This window comes from Chiloscyllium plagiosum, unplaced genomic scaffold (assembly GCF_037043375.1).
Source record: "Chiloscyllium plagiosum isolate Xiang-an unplaced genomic scaffold, Cpla_swu_hap1 HiC_scaffold_46, whole genome shotgun sequence".
Lineage (NCBI taxonomy): Eukaryota > Metazoa > Chordata > Chondrichthyes > Orectolobiformes > Hemiscylliidae > Chiloscyllium > Chiloscyllium plagiosum.
The window spans coordinates 13,869,687-13,889,815 of record NW_028270184.1 but is presented as its reverse complement, the minus strand read 5'-3'; the positions used below and the strand labels follow the sequence as shown (position 1 = coordinate 13,889,815).

The window sequence follows — 20,129 nt, the reverse complement described above, 5'->3', positions numbered from 1 at the left end:
ACGTGACATCCTCAGTGCTTGGGAGCCTCCTGTGAAGCGCTTCTGCGATGTTTCCTCCGGCATTTATAGTGGCCTGTCTCTGCCGCTTCCGGTTGTCAGTTCCAGCTGTCCGCTGCAGTGGCCGGTATATTGGGTCCAGGTCGATGTGTTTGTTGATAGAGTCTGTGGATGAGTGCCATGCCTCTAGGAATTCCCTGGCTGTTCTCTGTTTGGCTTGCCCTATAATGGTAGCGAATACCCTATACAAGGTATTCGCCAAAAACGGATACCCTCGCAATTTCATCAACAGATGCCTAAGGGAAAGACAATGGAACGAGGACATGCCGCAACCCAAAGGACTAGCCACACTACCATACATCAGGAGCATTTCCGAACTGACAGCCAGACTACTGCGACCACTAGGACTCATAACAGCACACAAACCAACAGCCACTCTCAGACAACAACTCACCAGAACGAAGGACCCGATACCCAACATGAGCAAAACCAATGTAGTGTACAAAATCCCATGCAAGGACTGCACAAAACACTACATAGGACAAACAGGAAGACAGCTAACGATCCGTATCCATGAACACCAACTAGCCACGAAACGACACGACCAGCTATCCTTAGTAGCCACACACGCAGACGACAAGCAACATGAATTCAACTGGGACAACACTACTATCATAGGACAAGCCATACAGAGAACAGCCAGGGAATTCCTAGAGGCATGGCACTCATTCACAGACTCTATCAACAAACACATCGACCTGGACCCAATATGCCGGCCACTACAGCAGACAGCTGGAACTGACAACCAGAAGCGGCAGAGACAGGCCACTATAAATGCCGGAGGAAACATCACAGAAGCGCTTCACAGGAGGCTCCTAAGCACTGAGGATGTCACCTAGACAGGGGACGAAACGTTTGCAAGACAAATTCCCAGCTCGGCGAACAGAACCACAACAAAGTCTCTGTAACTTAATTAAGGGTAGTATCAAATTAAAACTCTGCAAGAGGTAAAGAGTAAATAATGCTCGTGTTGGTCCTCTGTAAAACGAGAATGGGAAGTTTGTTCATGGAGAACAAGAAAATAGCAGAGGTTTTGAACAAGTATTTTTTGACTCTTTACTTTGAGAATTGAAAATCATGAAATTAATGTGTGGGAGCAATCTAAAACAGTCAGTCATCAGGAAAAAGGCACTAGGAGACTATTAGACCAAAAGGTAGACAAATCCCCAGCAGTAGATGGCCTACAGCCTAACATCTTAAAGGAAGTTGCAGCAGATAGTGGATGTCTTGGTTATCATTGTCCAATGTTCCAGTTTGGAAAATAGCCATTATAATGCCTTTATTCAAGAAGAGGGCAGCAGAAAGCAGGAAACAATAGGACACTTGGCCTAGTGACTGTCTTTGGGAAATCACCAGAATTTATTACTAAGGAACAAAAACTAATTGCTGGAGAAACTCAGCAGATCTGATAGCATCTGTGAGACAAGGCAGAGTTAACAGTTTTAGTGACCCTTAAGAATGGAAGGGTCACTGGACTAGAAACATTAGCTCGGCTTTCTCTCTACAGACATTGCCTGACTTGCTGAGTTTCTTCAGCAGTTTGTTTTTTGTTTCAGAATTCCAGCATCTGCAGCTCTTTAAACTATACTAATCCTATTTTCTAGCTTTTAGCCCTGGAGGCTAATGGCAATGCAAATTTGTATCTAAAATAAATGCAATGCATTTTCAAAAAGAATTTGATACAAAGTGCTGCATTAAAGTTACTGGACCAGAAGATATGGCATAATAATAAACATATTCCTGCGACTAAATGTTTGACTGGCTAACAGGAAGCAGAGTTTAGGAATAAATTGATCTATTTCAGGTAGGTAAACCTTAACGAGAGACTGGAAGATGTACATTTGATGGGAGCACAGCTCACAGTAGTGTACAGCCAGTGGGACATCTTTTTTACCTTTGTAAATACTTCACATCTGTTGATTTTTGAGATTGGGGGTGGAGGAGGTGCAACTTTGGCGATGGTAAAACTAAACGCTTTCAAGATCCTATCGTACAGAACATGGATTTCATTGGCCCAGGCTATTTGGAGTTCACAATGTGGCCGACCAAATGTTTATTTGCACCAAACAGCTGTTAACAAGCCTCTCCTTCTATATTAATGGCAACTTCAAGAAAAATTGTGAGTTAACATCTGCCTTAAAATGGTGGATTCAATATGAAGTTACTGTTTTAAGCTGTTATGTCAAAGTCACACATGAACAATATATTTGTACATAGATGTGTACATTTCCTCCCATTGTGCGCATCAACTTAATATAACCCAGCAGCAAAGCCTTTTGTGCTTAAAAATAATTTATTTCACACACTTGCTCTGAAGGTAAGTAATGAGCAAACTATACAATCCACGTATACATATGCACAAATATGAATTGAAGTGAATCAGTTGCTCGATTCAGGTCTAGTATTTTGAATTAAGTGTAGTGTTTCTGAAGTGAACGTCTGAAAACTTCAAGATTGCGTCAGCAGCTATGATGGCTTCCAACATCAGATTGCATGAAGTTGTTTTCACAGGTAAGCTTAACAGTTGGCACTGCATGTGGGGCCATGGCTGTCCGGTTAATTACAATAAGTCCAATCACTGGGTTTGCTCGTTTTCTCTCTGGCCCTGATCCAAGCTGTTTCTCTGAAGAAGTTTCAAGACCTCCCACCTCATGATTTTCAAGGACTTTCTTTTATTCATTCATGGGAGGTGGGCTTTGCTGGCTTTGAATTCTGGTCCCACGTCACTAACTGAGTCTTTGGTTTAATTGCCCAGTGATTAGATCACCTCGCCTCAGTACAGGCAGCTTTTCCTGTCTTTTCAATACCTTTGGGAGGCAACCTAGATCATGTTCCCAAATTAAGCATGTGGTAATGCCATTATTGTTTTGAATTCTTTTTGACTGTCCACAGTGTTCAAAGAAGCCAAGGACTTTCACATCTTAGAAGTCCTTACAAATTAATGCCTTTTGTTTTGAAGGAAACCATCATGACAATGAGTTTTAAAATTTACCCACATAGAAATGCTCACTGAATTTCAAAGTTCTTCATGCCGGTGAAGGCCTCTTTGTAATCCACTTGCAACCTTTCTGGAACTTTACAAACATTGCAGTTGTAAGAAGTTAGATGACCCTTTGCATCCAACAATGGTCTATGTTCAGTTTTGAAAGAGAACAGTTTTATTTTGCAAATTTTGTTACATAATAACAGCACACTAGCACCGCAGTTATTTTCAAACTGGGAACACTAGGTATTTAACTTTCAGTCAGCAACAGATCAGGGGTAGTTTATTTACTTAAGCGTAGTAGGGGTGTGGATCAGCCTGCCTGCAACAGTAGTAGACTTGCTGACGTTAAGGACATTTAAATGGGCATTGGACATACATATGGATAATAATGGAACAGTGTAGGTTAGATGGGCATCAGATTAGTTTCACAGGATGGCACAACATCAAGGGCTGAAGGGCCTGTACTGCGCTGTAACGTTCTGTGTTCTACATAAATCCCTGACTTGACAGCCTGTTTCCCCCGTTCACATTGTTCTTCTTGACTTTAAATACAGCTGTCAAGGTGCTTCTAAGAAAAGAGCAGCTGGAACATTTTTCTTATACACCTCAGGATTAATCCAGATGGGACTTTCTCATCTGTTTTTGCTGACAGCAAAGACTAAAATGGCATTTGTCCCTCTCAGCATAGTGCTGAGGGACCACGTCCAGGCTTAAGTTGTGTTCCTGTTGTACAATCCTACCACCAGATTAGCCTTAAACAATAGCTGCAGAAGACAGAATTCCAGAAATGTGTTCACACCAAATGTGTTCACTTTTGTTGATAATGATTTGACATTTATCCAGACACTGAACTCCAGCATAGTTACTGGGATTATCAATAGAAGTCAACTCAAAAGGTAAGAATGAACAGCACTAATAACAGCAGAGTACAACCCCTGCAATCACTGAAGTATTGTGTTAGGATTGAAGATGACTGAGTAAATCTCTTCCCACACATGGAGTATATGAACAGCGTGTTGTTATGTTACTGTGTCAGCAGGTCCATTTTACTTTTACAACTCTGCTTATAGAACATTAACTATTTTTTTAAAAAAGAAATGTGGTCAAGTGTTTGGAGGGTGGGATGACTGAGTGTACAGAACAGGTGGAAGTCCTCCCCTCAATGTGAACATGTTGCTGGATACTGATATCACACAATCCCCAAGTTCAGTCCTTTAGTGGGAGTAGCTGAACAGTCTCCTGTCACTGTGAATGCTTTAATTACAAATCAGCTCCATGGAGAATTTTTAAACCCATCCTGCAATCCTGATGTTTAAAAGATTTTTTCAGTGTTAACTAACCGATGAGCCAACAGGTTAGTCGAATGAATGAATCCTCCTCCCACACATGAAGCAGGCTAAACACCCGCTGATCTGTATGTCCTTGAACGTTATGATGTTATGTACTGCTTGCAAAACAAGACTTTTCACTGTACTTAGGTACGTGACAATAAATCAAATCAATTCAAATCAAAACAAAAGTCAAATCTCTCCCCAGTGTGAACTTGGTGCTGATGTAGGTTGGACAATCGCTGAACTTCTTCCCACAGTAGGAGCAGACAAATGGGTACATAGCTGCAACATGAGACAATACAGGTTTCCAAACCCCTTCCATCCAGAGTGAACTGGCTGGTGTGTCCGAAGACTCGATGGAGAAAGATTTGAGTTTCGAGACAATTTCGGCCCTGTGAGTTCCTCACAATGGTTGGTGGAGGTGAGGATGGAGGTGACAGGGAGAGGGAGTGCCCTTCAAAAGGAACTAAAGAGATATTACAAAGATTTGACACACTGTGGGTTTAACACAAAACCAAATGTGTTTGACTTTTATCTAGGATATTAATCCTTATAACTAGGCTGGAATTTGTTAACATCAATACAAATGGACTCCAATGAACATAGTTCAGTCTGGACATAATTAATTGCAAATTCTAAATACTGCAGTTATTCATGAACCCGCTGGTGTCTCAGCAGGGCAGTTGAATGAGTAAATGCCTTTCCACACTGGGAGCAGGTGAATGGCCTCTCCCCTGTGTGAATTCGCCGGTGTACAGTGAGGTTAGATGATCGCCGGAACCCAGCTCCACAGTGAGAACATCTGAATGGCTTCTCATCAGTGTGAACACGTTGATGGCGTGTCAAGTCCCTAGAACATTGAAAGCACTTCCCACAGTCTGTGCATTTAAAAGGTCTGTTGCCAGTGTGGACTCGCTGGTGACTCAGCAAGTTGGATGCATCAGTGAATCCTTTCCCACACTCTGGGCAGATGTACGGTCGTTCCCCAGTGTGAACTCGCTGGTGTGTCAACAAGTTAGATAACCGAGTGAACCTCTTCTCGCACTTGGAGCAGGTGAACGGCCTCTCACCGGTGTGAATGCGCTGGTGTGTCAGCAGGTAGGATGACCGCGTGAATGCCTTCCCACAATCTGAGCAAGTGAATGGTTTCTCCCCAGTGTGAACTCGCTGGTGTATCAGCAAGGTGGATGAATGAGTGAATCCCTTCCCACACTCCAAGCAGTTGAACGGTTTCTCCTTTGTGTGAACTCGCTGGTGTATCAGTAGGTCAGATGACTGAGTGAATCCCCTCCCACATTCAGAGCAGGTGAATGGTCGTTCCCCAGTGTGAACTCGCTGGTGTCTCAACAGGGTAGATGACTGAGTGAATCCCTTCCCACACATGGAGCATGTGAATGGTCTCTCACCAGTATGAATTCGCTGGTGTAGAGTTAGTTCTGATGGCTGAGTGTATCCCTTTCCACATTCCGAGCAGGTGAACGGTCTCTCCCCAGTGTGAAGCTGTTGATGTCTCAGCAGGGTGGACGACTGAGTGAATCCCTTCCCACACTCTGAGCAGGTAAATGGTTTCTCTCCAGTGCGAGTTTGTCTGTGAATAATGAGTTCAGATGACTCCCTGAACTGAGTCCCATAGTTAGAGGACCTGAACGGTCTCTCGTCATTGTGAACAGATTGACGAGACATAAGTTCCCCAGACTTTTGTAGGAACTCCCAAAATCTGGACATTTAAAAGATCTGTCTTCACTGAACTCACTGGTGATCCAGCAGAGAGGATGACTGAGTGAACTGCTTCTCACGCTTGGAGCTGGCAAATAATTTCTCTCCAGAGTGACTGTACCTGTGCGATTCCAGCTCAGATAAGTAATTGAATTCCTTCTCACAGTTCCCAGTTTTCCATCACTTCTCAAATAAATTTGTGTCTTGACATTCCAGATGACTAGCTGAACACAAAACACATGTTTAGTTTCCCCCACTGTGATTGGTGTTTTTTCCTTCCATGTTCAAAATCCAATGATATTCAGATTGTGATCATTTGAGAAAGTGTCAGATTCCACGATGATGTTTGGGTTGGGTTTCCTGACTGAACATCCTCCACTTCCAATACCCTGTGAAAGTGATTCAAAATACAGAAGATGAAGTGACAGCGTCCTCACAAAGGCAGGCTTAGAAATTGACAGAATCTGTTCATTCACATGAGGAGAAAGAACTAGGAGCAGGAGAAGGCAATTCAGTTCCTCGAGTGGCTTGCTAGACCATTTGAGAGGACAGTTCAGAGTCAACCACATTGCTGAGGCTCTGGAGTTACATGTAGGCCAGACCAGGTGAGGAAGGCAGATTTCCTTCCCTAAAGGACATCAGTGAACCAGATGGGTTTTTCCGAAAATTGACAATGGATTTGTGGTCGACTCCTAATTCCAGATTTTTTTTAAATTGAATTAAAATTTTACCGTCTTCAGTTGTGGGATCCAAACCCAAGTCCCCAGAACATTATTCTGGGTTTCAGGATTAATAGTCAAGCAATAATACAATGAGGCCCACTACGTTTAAGTAATATCCTAATGCAGCTCCCTTTGTGGGTGTTGGAATGATTGCTCCTGTAGCCACAAATCTTCTCAAAAATTGCTATCTGCTTCTGGACGATGACCTCACCACTGAACATCAGGCCATAGTCAACTATGGTCACCAACCTCATTTCATCCAGTGATCTCCCCCCTCCACTGCCTCCAAACTGATAGTGCCCCAACCCCACACAGCTCGCTTCCACCTCCTTCCTAAAATCCATAAACAGGAGTGCCTGGGCAGACCCATTGTTTCTGCCTGCTCCTGCCCCACAGAATTCTTCCTACCTTGAGTTGGTCTTTCCTCCCCAGTCCAGTCCCTGCTCGCCTACTCCTCTGACACTTTACACCAGTTTCCAGTTTGTGGGCTCTAGCCATCTCCTCTTTATCATCAACATGCAATCCCTTTACATGTCCATCCCCCAGCAGAATGGTCTTAGGACTCTCCGCTTCTTCCTGGAACAAAGGCCTGAACCGTCCCCACTCACCACCAGCATCCTCCACCTAGCCAAGTTTGTCCACACCACGAACAATTTTTCCTTTAACTCCTCTCATTTTCGTCAGGTCAGAGTGATAGCCATGGGTACTTGCATGGGCTCCAGTTATACCTGTCTCTTTGCGGGGTACGTAGAATATTCCTTGTTCCATCCTATTCCTACCCCACCCACAGCTCTTTCACCAGTACAGAGGAAACTCGATTATCCGAAGGCCACGGGTGGAGAGTATTTCGTTCGGTTAATCGGTTAATGCTGAATAACATAGTTTAGCCACGCATCAGGACCTTGCGATCTTGTTCAGATAATCCAAAATTCAGATCATTGGAAGCTGGATAATTGAGGTTCCTCTGTATGTCAATGATATCATCGGTGTTGCTTCCCTCTCTCGTCCGGAATTGGAAAAGTCTAAGAGTTCTGCTTCCAATTTCCACCCTGCTCTCACCTTCACCTGGTCCATCTCAGACTCCTTCCTTCCTCAACATCTCTCAATTTCTGGAGAAAAGCTGGCCACCAATATCCATTATAAATCCACTGACTCGCACCATTACTGTGACTAAATATCTTCACACTCTACTTCCTGTAAAGACACGACTGCATTCTTCTAATTCCTCTAATCTCTTCTGTTGGTGCCAACTTCGACAAGGGAGCTTCTGAAATGACCACCATCTTCCTCAACTGAGGATTCCCCAGCACTGTTGTTGGCAGCGCCCTCAGTAGAGTCCAATTCATCTCCTGCACTTCCACCCTCACCCCCTCTCTTCTCTCCTGCAACAGCGATTGTTCTTCTTATCCTCATGTACCATCTCACCATCACACACATATAGAGGAACATTAGCTGCCATTTCTGCCACCTCCAGCAAGATGCTACCACCAGACGCATATTCCTCTCCCCTCTCGTCAGGCTTCTGCAGGGACCGTTCCATCTGGAACATTCTGGTTCATTCCTCCTTTTTTCCCAACAACCCCCTGTGGTGTAAAATTATGTCCCAATACATGTGTGAATCATAATGTAACACATGTATTGGGCCAAGCAGTGGAATGTGGTGAAACGGTTAAAAATTATGTCCCAATACATGTGTGAATCTAACCGGAATGGAGGTGTTGCTTAGTCCCGTGTGAATCTTATTACACACCTCCCCGTGTGAATCTTCTTATCTGTATGTAACCAGAATGGAATGTGTTTTTTAGCCTTGCTCTGCTGTTCACATGAATGTTTATATCTGGAAAAGAGTATATCAGCTGGAAAAGTCTCCAGTTCGGTGAGTCTGCTCTGGGGTTACGTTTAACCGCCGAGCGTGGGTTGTTGGCAACCGCTCTACGAGAACTGACGGCTCCCAGTTCCGGTAACATGTAGAGTGAGTATAAGCCAGACCCGGGAGTCTGCTCCGGGGTTACGTTTAACCGCCGAGCGTGGGTTGTTGGCAACCGCTCTACGAGAACTGACGGCTCCCAGTTCCGGTAACATGTAGAGTGAGTATAAGCCAGACCCGTTGTAAGTATGAGACCTGGTTGTGGCGACGCTGCGGGGAATAAAATGCTCATATTCTAGCAGACTCGCCTCTTGGTCGTTTGTTCTGTGTCAGACTACTCTCCTACAAACCTGACCTTGAGAATTTTTTAAAACATTTGGCGCTGCGAGCAGGGTCAATCGCAATTGAGGAGAGATTTTGATACAGAACAATGTTTTGGAAAAAGACTAAGAAACCAGAAGAACAAACTGTGGAGGTCCCGACTGTCCCGGGATGGCATGGACCGTGGCATGACGTGGCAGTTTGTTTGAGAAATGGTGGGGGGCGACCGGAGGAACCCCAGGGTCGCTGCTGTCCACCCTTGAGAGGATCCCAGTCCTGCCGAAGAACCCCTTGCCTGGGGTACAGCGGAGGATGTGGGCATGTCCAAAAAGCTGAAGCGGAGTTAACAGAATTGAATGGGATTGAATTGAACTGAACTGAGTGGAACTGAACTGAATTGAACTGAAGTGAATCAAATTGAACGGAACAAAATGGAACTGAGCTAAATTGAATTGAAATGGACGGAACTGAATTGAACACAATTGAATTGAACTGAACAGACCTGAACTGAGCTGAATTGAACTACACTGAATTGACTGAACTGAAATTAACTGAAACGAATTGAACTGAATTAAGCATAATGTAACACATGTATTGGGCCAAGCAGTGGAATGTGGTGTAAAATTATGTCCCAACACATGTGTGAATCATAATGTAACACATGTATTGGGCCAAGCAGTGGAATGTGGTGAAAGGGTTAAAATTATGTCCCAATACATGTGTGAATCTAACCGGAATGGAAGTGTTGCTTAGTCCCGTGTGAATCTTATTACACACCTCCCCGTGTGAATCTTCTTATCTGTATGTAACCAGAATGGAATGTGTTTTTTAGCCTTGCTCTGCTGTTCACATGAATGTTTATATCTGGAAAAGAGTATATCAGCTGGAAAAGTCTCCAGTTCGGTGAGTCTGCTCCGGGGTTACGTTTAACCGCCGAGCGTGGGTTGTTGGCAACCGCTCTACGAGAACTGACGGCTCCCAGTTCCGGTAACATGTAGAGTGAGTATAAGCCAGACCCGTTGTAAGTATGAGACCTGGTTGTGGCGACGCTGCGGGGAATAAAATGCTCATATTCTAGCAGACTCGCCTCTTGGTCGTTTGTTCTGTGTCAGACTACTCTCCTACGAACCTGACCTTGAGAATTTTTTAAAACACCCCCACAGCCCCATGGCACTTTCCCCTGCAACTGCAGAAGATGTAACGCCTCTATGTTTACCTCCTCCCTCCTCAGTATCCAAGGGCCCAAATACACCTGACAGGTGAAACAGTGCTTTACCTACACTTTACACAATCTAGTCTACTGCATTCACTGCTCACAATGTGGTCTCTTTTACATTGGGTAAATGAAGTGTAGACTGGGTGACCGCTTCACAAAAGACCTATGCTCTGCCCACAAAAAAAGACCCTGAGCTTCCAGTTGCCTGCCACTTCAACACACCACCCTGTTCGCTGGCCAACATTTCTGTCTCAAGATTGCTTCATTGCTCCAGCGAAGTTCAGGGCAAGCTGGATGAACAGCACATCATTTTCCACCTGGGAGTCTGCAGCCTTCTGGACTCAATATAGAGTTCAATAAATTTAGGACTAGAGCTCTCCCATGTCCTGACCCTGACCCCTACACAGCAGGCCTTGTTATCACACTGTCTGCTATTACATACAGCCTGTCCATTAGTCACCAACACGATCTCCATTAACAGCTGTTCACCCTCCTAACCAGACTGTTATCCACTCCAATTGTTCTTCTCTCTCTTTGGGCTCTACCTCCACCTATTGCTTACTCCTTACCTCCCTCCCCCATCCAATCTTCTGCATATATACCGCCATTTTCCGAGCTAACATCAGTTCTGAGGAAGAGTCACTGGACCCCGAAACCCCTGATTTCTCTCTACTGGTGCTGCTGGACTTGCTTCATTAGAGACAAATAAAACTGCAGATGCTGGAATCCAAAGTAAAAGAGCAAGAGGCTGGAAGCACACAGCAAGCCAGGCAACATCAGGAGATGGAGAAGTTGGCGTTTCGGGTACAACACTTCTTTTCCAACAGCTTCTGTTTTTGTGCCTTGGAGACATGAGACAGGGCACAAGGAAGTGGGATCTGGAATGCAGGATTGGCCTTTTGTTTCTCATTGGGATGCTGGAACTCAAAAGGTAATATTACAGCTTGATGGACAGGTAGTCTCCATCTTAAACCACTGTCAGGAACTTGCTCCCTGCCCTTTGGCAAACTGACCCAATAAAATGGTGGCAACACCTACACGCTCGCCCCCAACCAAAGTGGCGGCCGCGCATGTGCACTGTCGCTCGCTGCCCCCGATAAACATGGCGGCCACTCGCCGGGGCCTAATGGCAAGGAGCCGCGACCGCGATTTGTGCAAACGAGGGGCCGATACATTCATTTTCCGCGTTCGCCGCTGGCAGAATATCGTTACGAACCCTCTCGGTTCACTCGCCGAATCCATCGTTTCCTCTATCCCCCACCGCTCATTCCTACCCCGTGTGGATCTGTGAAGAAAACCGCCGCATCGGCGCCATTATTCGCTGCAGCATATTCCGCAGAGGTTTCGGAACTGCGACTGCGCACTGATCTCTGCATTGTGGAGAGGGGAATGCTGGGTCATGCATGTACAATCAAAGTAAATTGTAGCACACTCTCTGTAGGAAATGTGTAATGATAAAGATATGAAACAAGGCATACTAAAAAAAAACTGTCTGCATGGACTTTCCATTAACCGCCAGAATGAAGGAAATTGGTGCAAAGTCGAGAGTTAGTGAAACAAAACTTTAAGACTCATTTTATAAACTCACAGGTATTGGAATGAATGAATGAATGAATCCACGCTCATTAGCAGAACATTGAAACAGTCTCTGATAGGAACACATTGAGTATTATGTACCAGCGGTAAAAGACAAGAAAGTGGAGTTGAGGATGATCAGTTCAGTCATGATTTTATTAAACGGCAGAATGGCTGACTTCTGCTTCTCCGTTTGATGGTCTTCAGTGAATTCCTAAAACTCTCAACACTCCAGAAGAAAATATTCCTCCTTATCTCTCTCTCAAATTTCCCGTCATTTTAAAACAGACCCTGTTTTAGATTCTCCCACAAGAAGAAACCTCGTGTCCAATGACTTTTCATCTTTAATTTTAAATAAGGAGACCAATAAGGCATATCGTATTTCTGACTTTTATCTTATTACTTTTCTGTCAAGTCCCCCTCAAGAAACAATGGCATTCTATTAGCTTTCATAATTACTTCACTTGCTGTACCTACATACTGATTCCTATAAGACATAGGAGTGGAAGGAAGGCCATTTCAGCCCATCGAGTCTACCCAGCCATTCAATTATGGCTGATGGGTATTTCAACACCACTTACCTGCACTCTCCCCATAGCTCTTAATTCGTTGCGAGATCAAGAATTTATCAATCTCTGCCTTGAAGACGTTTAACATCCCTGCCTCCACTGCGCTCCATGGCAATGAATTCCACAGGCCCACCACTCGCTGGCTGAAGAAATATCTCCTCATCTCCGTTCGAAATTGACCCCCTCTAATTCTAAGGCTGTGCCCACGGATCCTAGTATCCCCGCCTAACGGAATCAAATTCCCAGCCTTCTCCCTTTCTAAACCATGCATTATCTTGTATGTTTCTATTAGATCTCCCCTCAACCTTCTAAACTCTAATGAATACAATCCCAGGATCCTCAGCCATTCATCGTATGTTAGGCCTACTATTCCGGGGATCATCTGTGTGAATCTCCACTGGACATGCTCCAGTGCCAGTATGTCCTTCCTGAGGTGTGGGGCCCAGAATTAGACACCGTATTCTAAATGGGGCCTAGCAACAGCTTTACAAAGTCTCAGTAGCACATAGCTGCTTTTACATTCCAACCCTCTTGAGTTAAATGACAACATTATGACACAGAAACAGACAATCAAACCAAATCAGCCCTTCTACCTCTGTATTTGCAAAACAGTAAAACAAAAGCTTTCAAAGTCCCTCCAAATTCACCCCAAAAGTTTGTAACCAGATTTTCAAAAAAACCAACCTCAGAATCTGCAAATAATCAATTCTAATCACCAGGTCTATAGCTTAAACAAAACATTTTAGATTTAAACCTATGATTTTAAACCCAATAGCCTTTGTTTTCATCCCCATTCACACAAAACACAGACAGGCAAACAAACACAGTTAAAGGACAAATAAAAGAAAATAACAAAATTAGTCAATTACTTAAGTAGTTTTTAAGATGTATGGTTCCAGACATTGACCAGGATCACCTTTTCAGCTCACTGAAGATGTTGGTGATACTTATATCAATTTCTATTCACTGAACTTTCACGAGCTAATGATGAAAGCTGAGGCAGGAAGCTTTCAAATCTTTGTGCCATCACAGTCAGAAACATTCTCCCAGCAAGCACAGTCCAAACCCTTGTTCAAATTCTTGCCTCTCCCTGCCAGATTGACTGTCTTCCCCACAAGGTCCCAGTTAACATTCAACATTTGCCATCTGCAGAAGCAGAAGCAGAGAATGATCAAGAAAGCCAATGGAATGCTGGTCTGGAGGATTGGAGTACAAAAATGCAAACTTTATGCTGCAATTATGCAAAAATCTGGTTAGATCCAACTTCAAATACTGTGAGCAGAATGGGACATTACACTTTAGGTAGGATATATTGGACTTGTAGGGAATACAGCATATGTTCACAAGAATGGTATCTGGACTTCAGGGATTATGAGGAGAGGTTATACAAATATGGCCTGTTTTCTTTAGAATTTAGAAGGCATTTGACAGGAAAAGGCAGGGTAAACTACTCCCCCTGGTTGGTGATTCTAGAACTAGAGGAATGAGAATTGGGGCCTGACCGTTCAAGAGAGCTCTTAGGAAGCATTTCTATACACAGAGGTGGCAGATCTTTGGAACTCCTCCACAAATGGATGCTGGATCAGTTGTTAATTTTTAACACTGAGACAGATAAATCTTTGTAAAGCGGAGGGATTAAAAGATATGGGCCACAGACAAGTATATGGACTTAGGACACAGATTAATTGTTATGAAAATGGCAAAGTGACAGTGAGTGAGATCATTCTTGTACTTTAAGGAAGATTCATGCAAAATGTGCACTGAACGTAAGGAATCTCCACCTTTGTATTTCGCACAGAAGTGACCAGTGGAGTGCTGGGTTCACTACTTTTCATCACTTATATAAATGATTTGGATGTGAGCATAAGAGGTATAGTTAGTAAGTTTGCAGATGACACCAAAATTGGAGGTGTAGTGGATTGCAAAGAAGGTTACCTCAGATTACAACAGGATCTGGACCAGATGGGCCAATGGGCTGAGAAGTAGCAGATGGAGTTTAATTCAGATAAATGCGAGGTGCTGCATTTTGGGAAAGCAAATCTTAGCAGGACTTATACATTTGATGGTAAGGTCCTAGGGAGTTTTACTGAACAAAGAGACCTTGGATTGCAGGTTCATAGCTCCTTGAAAGTGGAGTCGCAGGTAGAAAGGATAGTGAACAAGGCGTTTGGTATGCTTTCCTTTATTGGTCAGAGTACTGAGTACAGGAGTTGGGACATCATGTTGCTGCTGTACAGGACATTGGTTAGGCCACTGTTGGAATATTGCATGCAATTCTGGTCTCCGTCCTATCGGAAAGACATTGTGAAACTTGAAAGGGTTCAGAAAAGATTCACAAGGATGTTGCCAGGGTTGGAGGATTTGAGCTATAATGAGAGATTGAATACTGTTTTCCCTGGAGCATCAGGAGCTGAGGGGTGACCTTATAGAGATTTATAAAATCATGAGGGGCATAGATAGGATTAAATAGACAAGGTTTTTTCCCTGGGGTAGGGGAGTCCAGAACTACAGGGCATAGGTTTAGGGTGAGAGGAGAACGATATAAAAGAGACCTAAGGGGCAACTTTTTCACACAGAGGGTGGTACTTGTATGAAATGAGCTGCCAGAGGAAGTGGTGGAGGCTGGTACAATTGTAACATTTAAAAGGCATTTGGATGGGTATAGGAAGGGTTTGGAGAGAAATAGAAAAAAATGTCTGAGTTTTTTTTAACCCAGTGGAAGTGGCCAGGTCACTGATTTGTGTAATTCAATAGTTAACAATTATTTGACACTTATGGCAAATTGTTGTTGCATAACTAGATAAGACACAGGAACAGAAGGAGGCCACTCAGCCCATTTGAGTATGCTCCACCAAAGAGATTATGGTCGATCTCATAACCTGAAGAAGGGGCTCATGCCCGAAAAGTCGACTCTCCTGTTCCCTGGATGCTGCCTGACCTGCTGCGCTTTTCCAGCAACACATTTTCAGCTCGTAACCATCAACTCCACTTTCCTTTCACCCTCGAATCGCTTACCCGATTTAAAAATGGTCTCTCTCAGCCTTGAATAAACTTAGTGACCGAGCCTCAATACCCCCTTGTAATTGAAAATTCCACGGCAGCAATGAAAAGGTTTCTGGATCTTCCAGAATTTGGGTAAGCGTCTGAGGGTCAGACCTTCCTCGGATTTGCAACTCGAAGCGCCCTCCGCCCCGAACTGTCCTCACTCCGAGATGGCGGTCAGTTGCCCGGGTAACCGGCGTGGGCGGAATACCCACCCCCTCGTTCACTCCGATTGGTTGGAGGGACCATTCTTTCCGGATCGGTGCTCCAGCCCCGCCTCCTCATTCACGCCGATTAGTTGGAGGACTATCCGCTCCATCTTAGTCCTCCAGCCCCGCCTCCTCGTTCACTCCCGATTGGTTGGAGGACCATGCCCGCCAGCTCGGGCCTCCAGCCCCGCCTCCTCATTCACTCCTATTGGTTGAGGTTGGAGGACCATCCCCTCCAGCTGATTCCTCCTGCCCTACATCCCCCTCATTCACTCTGATTGGTTGGAGGAAGCCCCGCCCCCTCATTCATACCGCTTGTATGGAGGACTAGTCGGCTCATGCTTGGTCTTCCAGTTCTCAGTCATTAATCGTCCGGGCTCCATTGTTGAGATTTGGAGGTGCCAGTGTTGGACTGGGGTGTACAAAGTTAAAAATCACACAACACCAGGTTATAGTCCAATAGGTTTAATTGGAAGCTCCGAAAGCTAGTGCTTCCAATTAAACCTGTTGAACTATAACTTGGCCCCATTGTCAAATTGCAACACGCGCGGTTGCCGGTGCTGGACCTGGATGGAGATGGTGAGTTGCAATCTCGGGGTCCACTCTCAAAACACACAACTAGAAAGTCCTGATCCCGTGTCTGCACCTAGAGGCCGCCGGGATTTAGATTGGGGGTCCATCATTGTTTAGGGCAAAAAAGCCCTATTAATGACCCGAAAGGAGGGCGACAAATAAGAGTTTTAGGGAAATCAAATGTAAAACAAAGAACTGCGCACGCTAGAGCTCTGAAACAAAATCAGAATTTGCTGGAGAATTCGAGAAGGAGCAAATTACTGCAGATGTAACCTGTACTGAAAAAAACAACTTCTGGAGATCACAGCGCGTCAGACAGCAGCCATGAAGAGAGAACAAGCTAGCGTTTTGAGTCCAGATGACTCTGCATCATAGCTGAAGTGAAGCGTGGAGATGGAAGCATTTATGCTACAGTTGAAGGACGACTTTGGAAGGTGTGCCGGTGGTAAGTGAGAGTGCTGGTGGAGAAATACGTGGATAGTTCAGATTAAGTGATCGGAATATGAGAAGGGCAAACACTTTGTTGAACACTGATCGCTTAACCTGAACTATCAACAATTTTTCTCCACCGGCAGTGGTTATACTAACCACTGCCACCTCCCACCCTCCGACTCACTTGAGCTGACCCCTCCAGACTTCACTTGAGCTCTGTTGAAGAGTCATCTGGCCTTGGAAAGTTGACTTGCTCTCTTTCTTATTAGATGCTGTCTGGCCCACTGTGACCTTCAGCATTTGTTGTTTTCAGTTAGCATTTTGAATCCTTTATTTTATATGGTGCCTTTTTCAGAATGAACCATCTCCGTGCACTTCACTGGAAAGTTGCAAGACAAACTTTGACACTGAGACTCAAAGAGATATTAGGACAAGTGACCAGAAGGTGGATCAAAAGGGACGTTTTCAGGAGTATTTTAAAATAGAGAAATTGAGGTAGAAAGGTGGAGGGATGTCATTCCAGAGCATCTGGCTGACGAATAAAGACACAACCATCAATTGTGAAGTAACTAAAACTGGGAATACTCCAGAAATCCACATTAGGGAAGCACAGGTACCTCAGAAGGTTGTGGGATTGGAGAAGATGACAGAGATAGGGAAGGGTGAGACCACAGGATGTCAAAACACAAGTAGAATAGCCATCCAATTGAGTCTGCTCTGCATTTCAATGAGATCATAACTCATCTGATGATTCTCAATACTATCTTTTCCCCATAATCCACAATTCCCTTATTGATTAAAAACCTATCTATCTCAGCATTGGATACATTTAATGACCCAGCCTTAACAGTCCTCTGTGGCAAAGAATTCCACATATTCTTTTCCCTCAAATAAAAGAAATTCCAACTTGTTTCTGTTAGAAATAGGTAACCCTTATACTGAGATGATGCCCCTGGTTCTAGACTCAACCACAGGGGAAATACCTTTTCCATATCAATCCTGTAAAGCCCCTAAGAATTTTATATGTTTCAATAAAATCTCTTCTTATTTTTCTGAAGTCCAATAAGTACAGGCCCAAAATAAAATATTGCTGGAGAAACTCAGCAGGTCAGGCAGCATCTGTGAGAGGAAGCAGGGTCAGTGTTTTGAGTCCAACATACACAACCTCTCCTCATTAAATAACTACACACAGACAACACATATTCTATGTTGTGTGAACTTCTCGATGGAGTCATAGTCATAGTCTTTAAATAACGGAGTGAATTGATCCTTACAACAGAGGCGGTAAATAGATCATCCACTGTGACTTGCTGATGCAAAAGCAGGTTGAATGACTGAGTGAATATCTTTCATCATATAGGGCAGATGAACAGACTCTTCTTGGTCTGATAATTTTCCATCTTGGATGGGTTACAAAATCCCTATACTTTTGTGTGTGTGTGTGTGTGTTAGTTACAGTTCCTTTTGTTGAAGGTCAGGTTAATGACATGGTTAATTAACGGAAGATTCTGGGCTTTTAAAGTACGGGTAGTAGAAAGTGAGGGTTGCAGATGCCCTTCCTGATGAAGGGTTTATGCTCGAAATGTTGATTCTCCTGCTCCTTGGATGTTGCCTGACCTTCTGTGCTTTTCCAGCACTATACTCTCGACTTTTAAAGTACAGATGTGGACTAGAGAAATTAAAGAAATTATGAACAATCTGCATAAACATTGATTTGGCCTGAATTTTAATATTTTGCTGAATCACCACTTTTTAAGAGGAGACAAAGGCATTCCTAAGAATTGTTCCACTACTAAGGAACTTCAGTTATGTGGATATATTGGAGATACCAGGACTTTACTCCATGAAGATAGGAAAGTTAAGAGAAGAATCAGTACAGGTGTTCATAATCATGAGATCATAGAATTCCTACAGTGTGGAAACAGGCTGTTTGGCCAAACAAGTCCACACTGACCCTCTGAAGAGCAACCTACCTAGACCCATTCCCCTACCCTATTACTCTACATTTCCCCTGACTAATGCACCTCACCTCCACATCCCTGAACACTATGGGCAATTTAGCATGGGCAGTTCACCTAATCTGCACATCTTTGGACCGTGGGAGTGAACTGGAGCACCCAGAGGAAACCCACACCGACACGAGGAGAATGTGCAAACTCTACACAGACAGTTGCTCGAAGCTGGAATCAAACCTGGGTCCCTGGTGCTGTGAGGCAGCAGTGCTAACCATTCAACCACTGTGCTGCCCAAGGTTGGGACAATGAAAATAGAGAGAAAGTGTTCTTGCTGGTGGAAGTGTTGAGAACCAGAGGAGACCAGTTTAAAATAATTGACAAAAGAAATGATGCTGATATGAGAAGAAAAAATTGCTTCACTGAGATCTGCACAGCACTGCCTGAGAATATGGTGGAGGCAAACTTGAGGCTTCTAAAAGAGAATTGAACAATTATCTGAAGAGAACAGAAGTAGAGGGCCAAATTAGAAAAATGGGCCTAGGTGTATTGCTATTGCAGAGAGCTAACATAGACACAGTAAGTCAAATGTCTCCCTTTGTGCTGTAACCAGACCCAGGAAAAGAAATTATGGGTATTGGTTCTTCACATGCTTCTGGGCCTCAATAACCCCAATAACTCGTGTCGGTGTGGGTTTCCTCTGGTTTCCAGAATTGGAAACCATAGTACACTGGAGACACAATGGTTTCAACCCATTTCATGTGGACTTAGCAAAACACCTTGCCTACTGTCTTCTATTATTCATAAAGCCCAATGAAAACTCATATTTAATGTTGATTTACTTCACAATTTTGTCAGACATGTATGCACAATATGGTTGTTCATATTTTGCAACCAGCTTTGCTTCATTGAGCCTGGCCCTCTCTCTATGTATATCCAGCCTGCAATATTCAAAAGGCTTGGCCAACAGAAAATATTGCACTGGAAACAAAAATGCTGGAAATCACAGCAGGTCAGGCAGCATCCATGGAGAGAGACCAAGCTAATGTTTCAAGTCAAGAAGACTCTACATCGGACCACTTTGCCTTGAGCAATAAATATATTCTTATTTTATGTTAAACTGACCACATTCACAAATGCCTAGCATTGTGTAGATAGTCAACAGCGAAATATGACAGGTATTGGAAATCTGAAATAGAAACAGAAAATTCTAGAAATTCCCACCAGGCCAAGAATCAATGTTTCAGATCTACAATGTGCACAGCTTAAGATTAAAGAGTCACTGACCTTTGCATAGATACTGTTCGATGTATTGAGCAATTTAACACTTCCTATTTCTATTGAAGCAAAAATAACCCATTTTGTCAGCCCTCTAAAAAGCAATCAGATTTATTTATAGCTTACCATTTCCCTGCAGTAAGAAACCCAGCATCACTTGCGTGAAATCTGCTTTGGCACAACATTAAGCATGAATGTCAAAATAAGTTAAGATATAAAGCAATTTGCTGAGCAACAAAAAAGTCTCAAAGCAATACTTTTTTTGAATGAGATTCAATAAATA

At 43.8% G+C, this 20,129-nt stretch overlaps 1 protein-coding gene across 1 annotated transcript; it reads right to left on the bottom strand.

Moving 5' to 3' along the window:
- Nucleotides 1-2,331: 2,331 nt before the first annotated feature.
- LOC148136218 (uncharacterized) lies at nucleotides 2,332-12,979 on the bottom strand. The gene is made up of 2 exons (XM_087983629.1): nucleotides 11,255-12,979; nucleotides 2,332-6,479 (listed from the first exon to the last, which is right to left on the bottom strand). Exon 2 carries the CDS (start codon nucleotides 6,097-6,099, stop codon nucleotides 5,023-5,025), a length of 1,077 nt encoding a protein of 358 aa, XP_087839755.1. The 5' UTR covers nucleotides 6,100-6,479; nucleotides 11,255-12,979; the 3' UTR covers nucleotides 2,332-5,022.
- Between the last annotated feature and the right edge of the window lie 7,150 nt (nucleotides 12,980-20,129).

Excerpts from the sequence above, each read along its gene's own strand:
- LOC148136218 (XM_087983629.1), bottom strand. The coding sequence starts at position 6,099 with ATGTCCAGATTTTGGGAGTTCCTACAAAAGTCTGGGGAACTTATGTCT.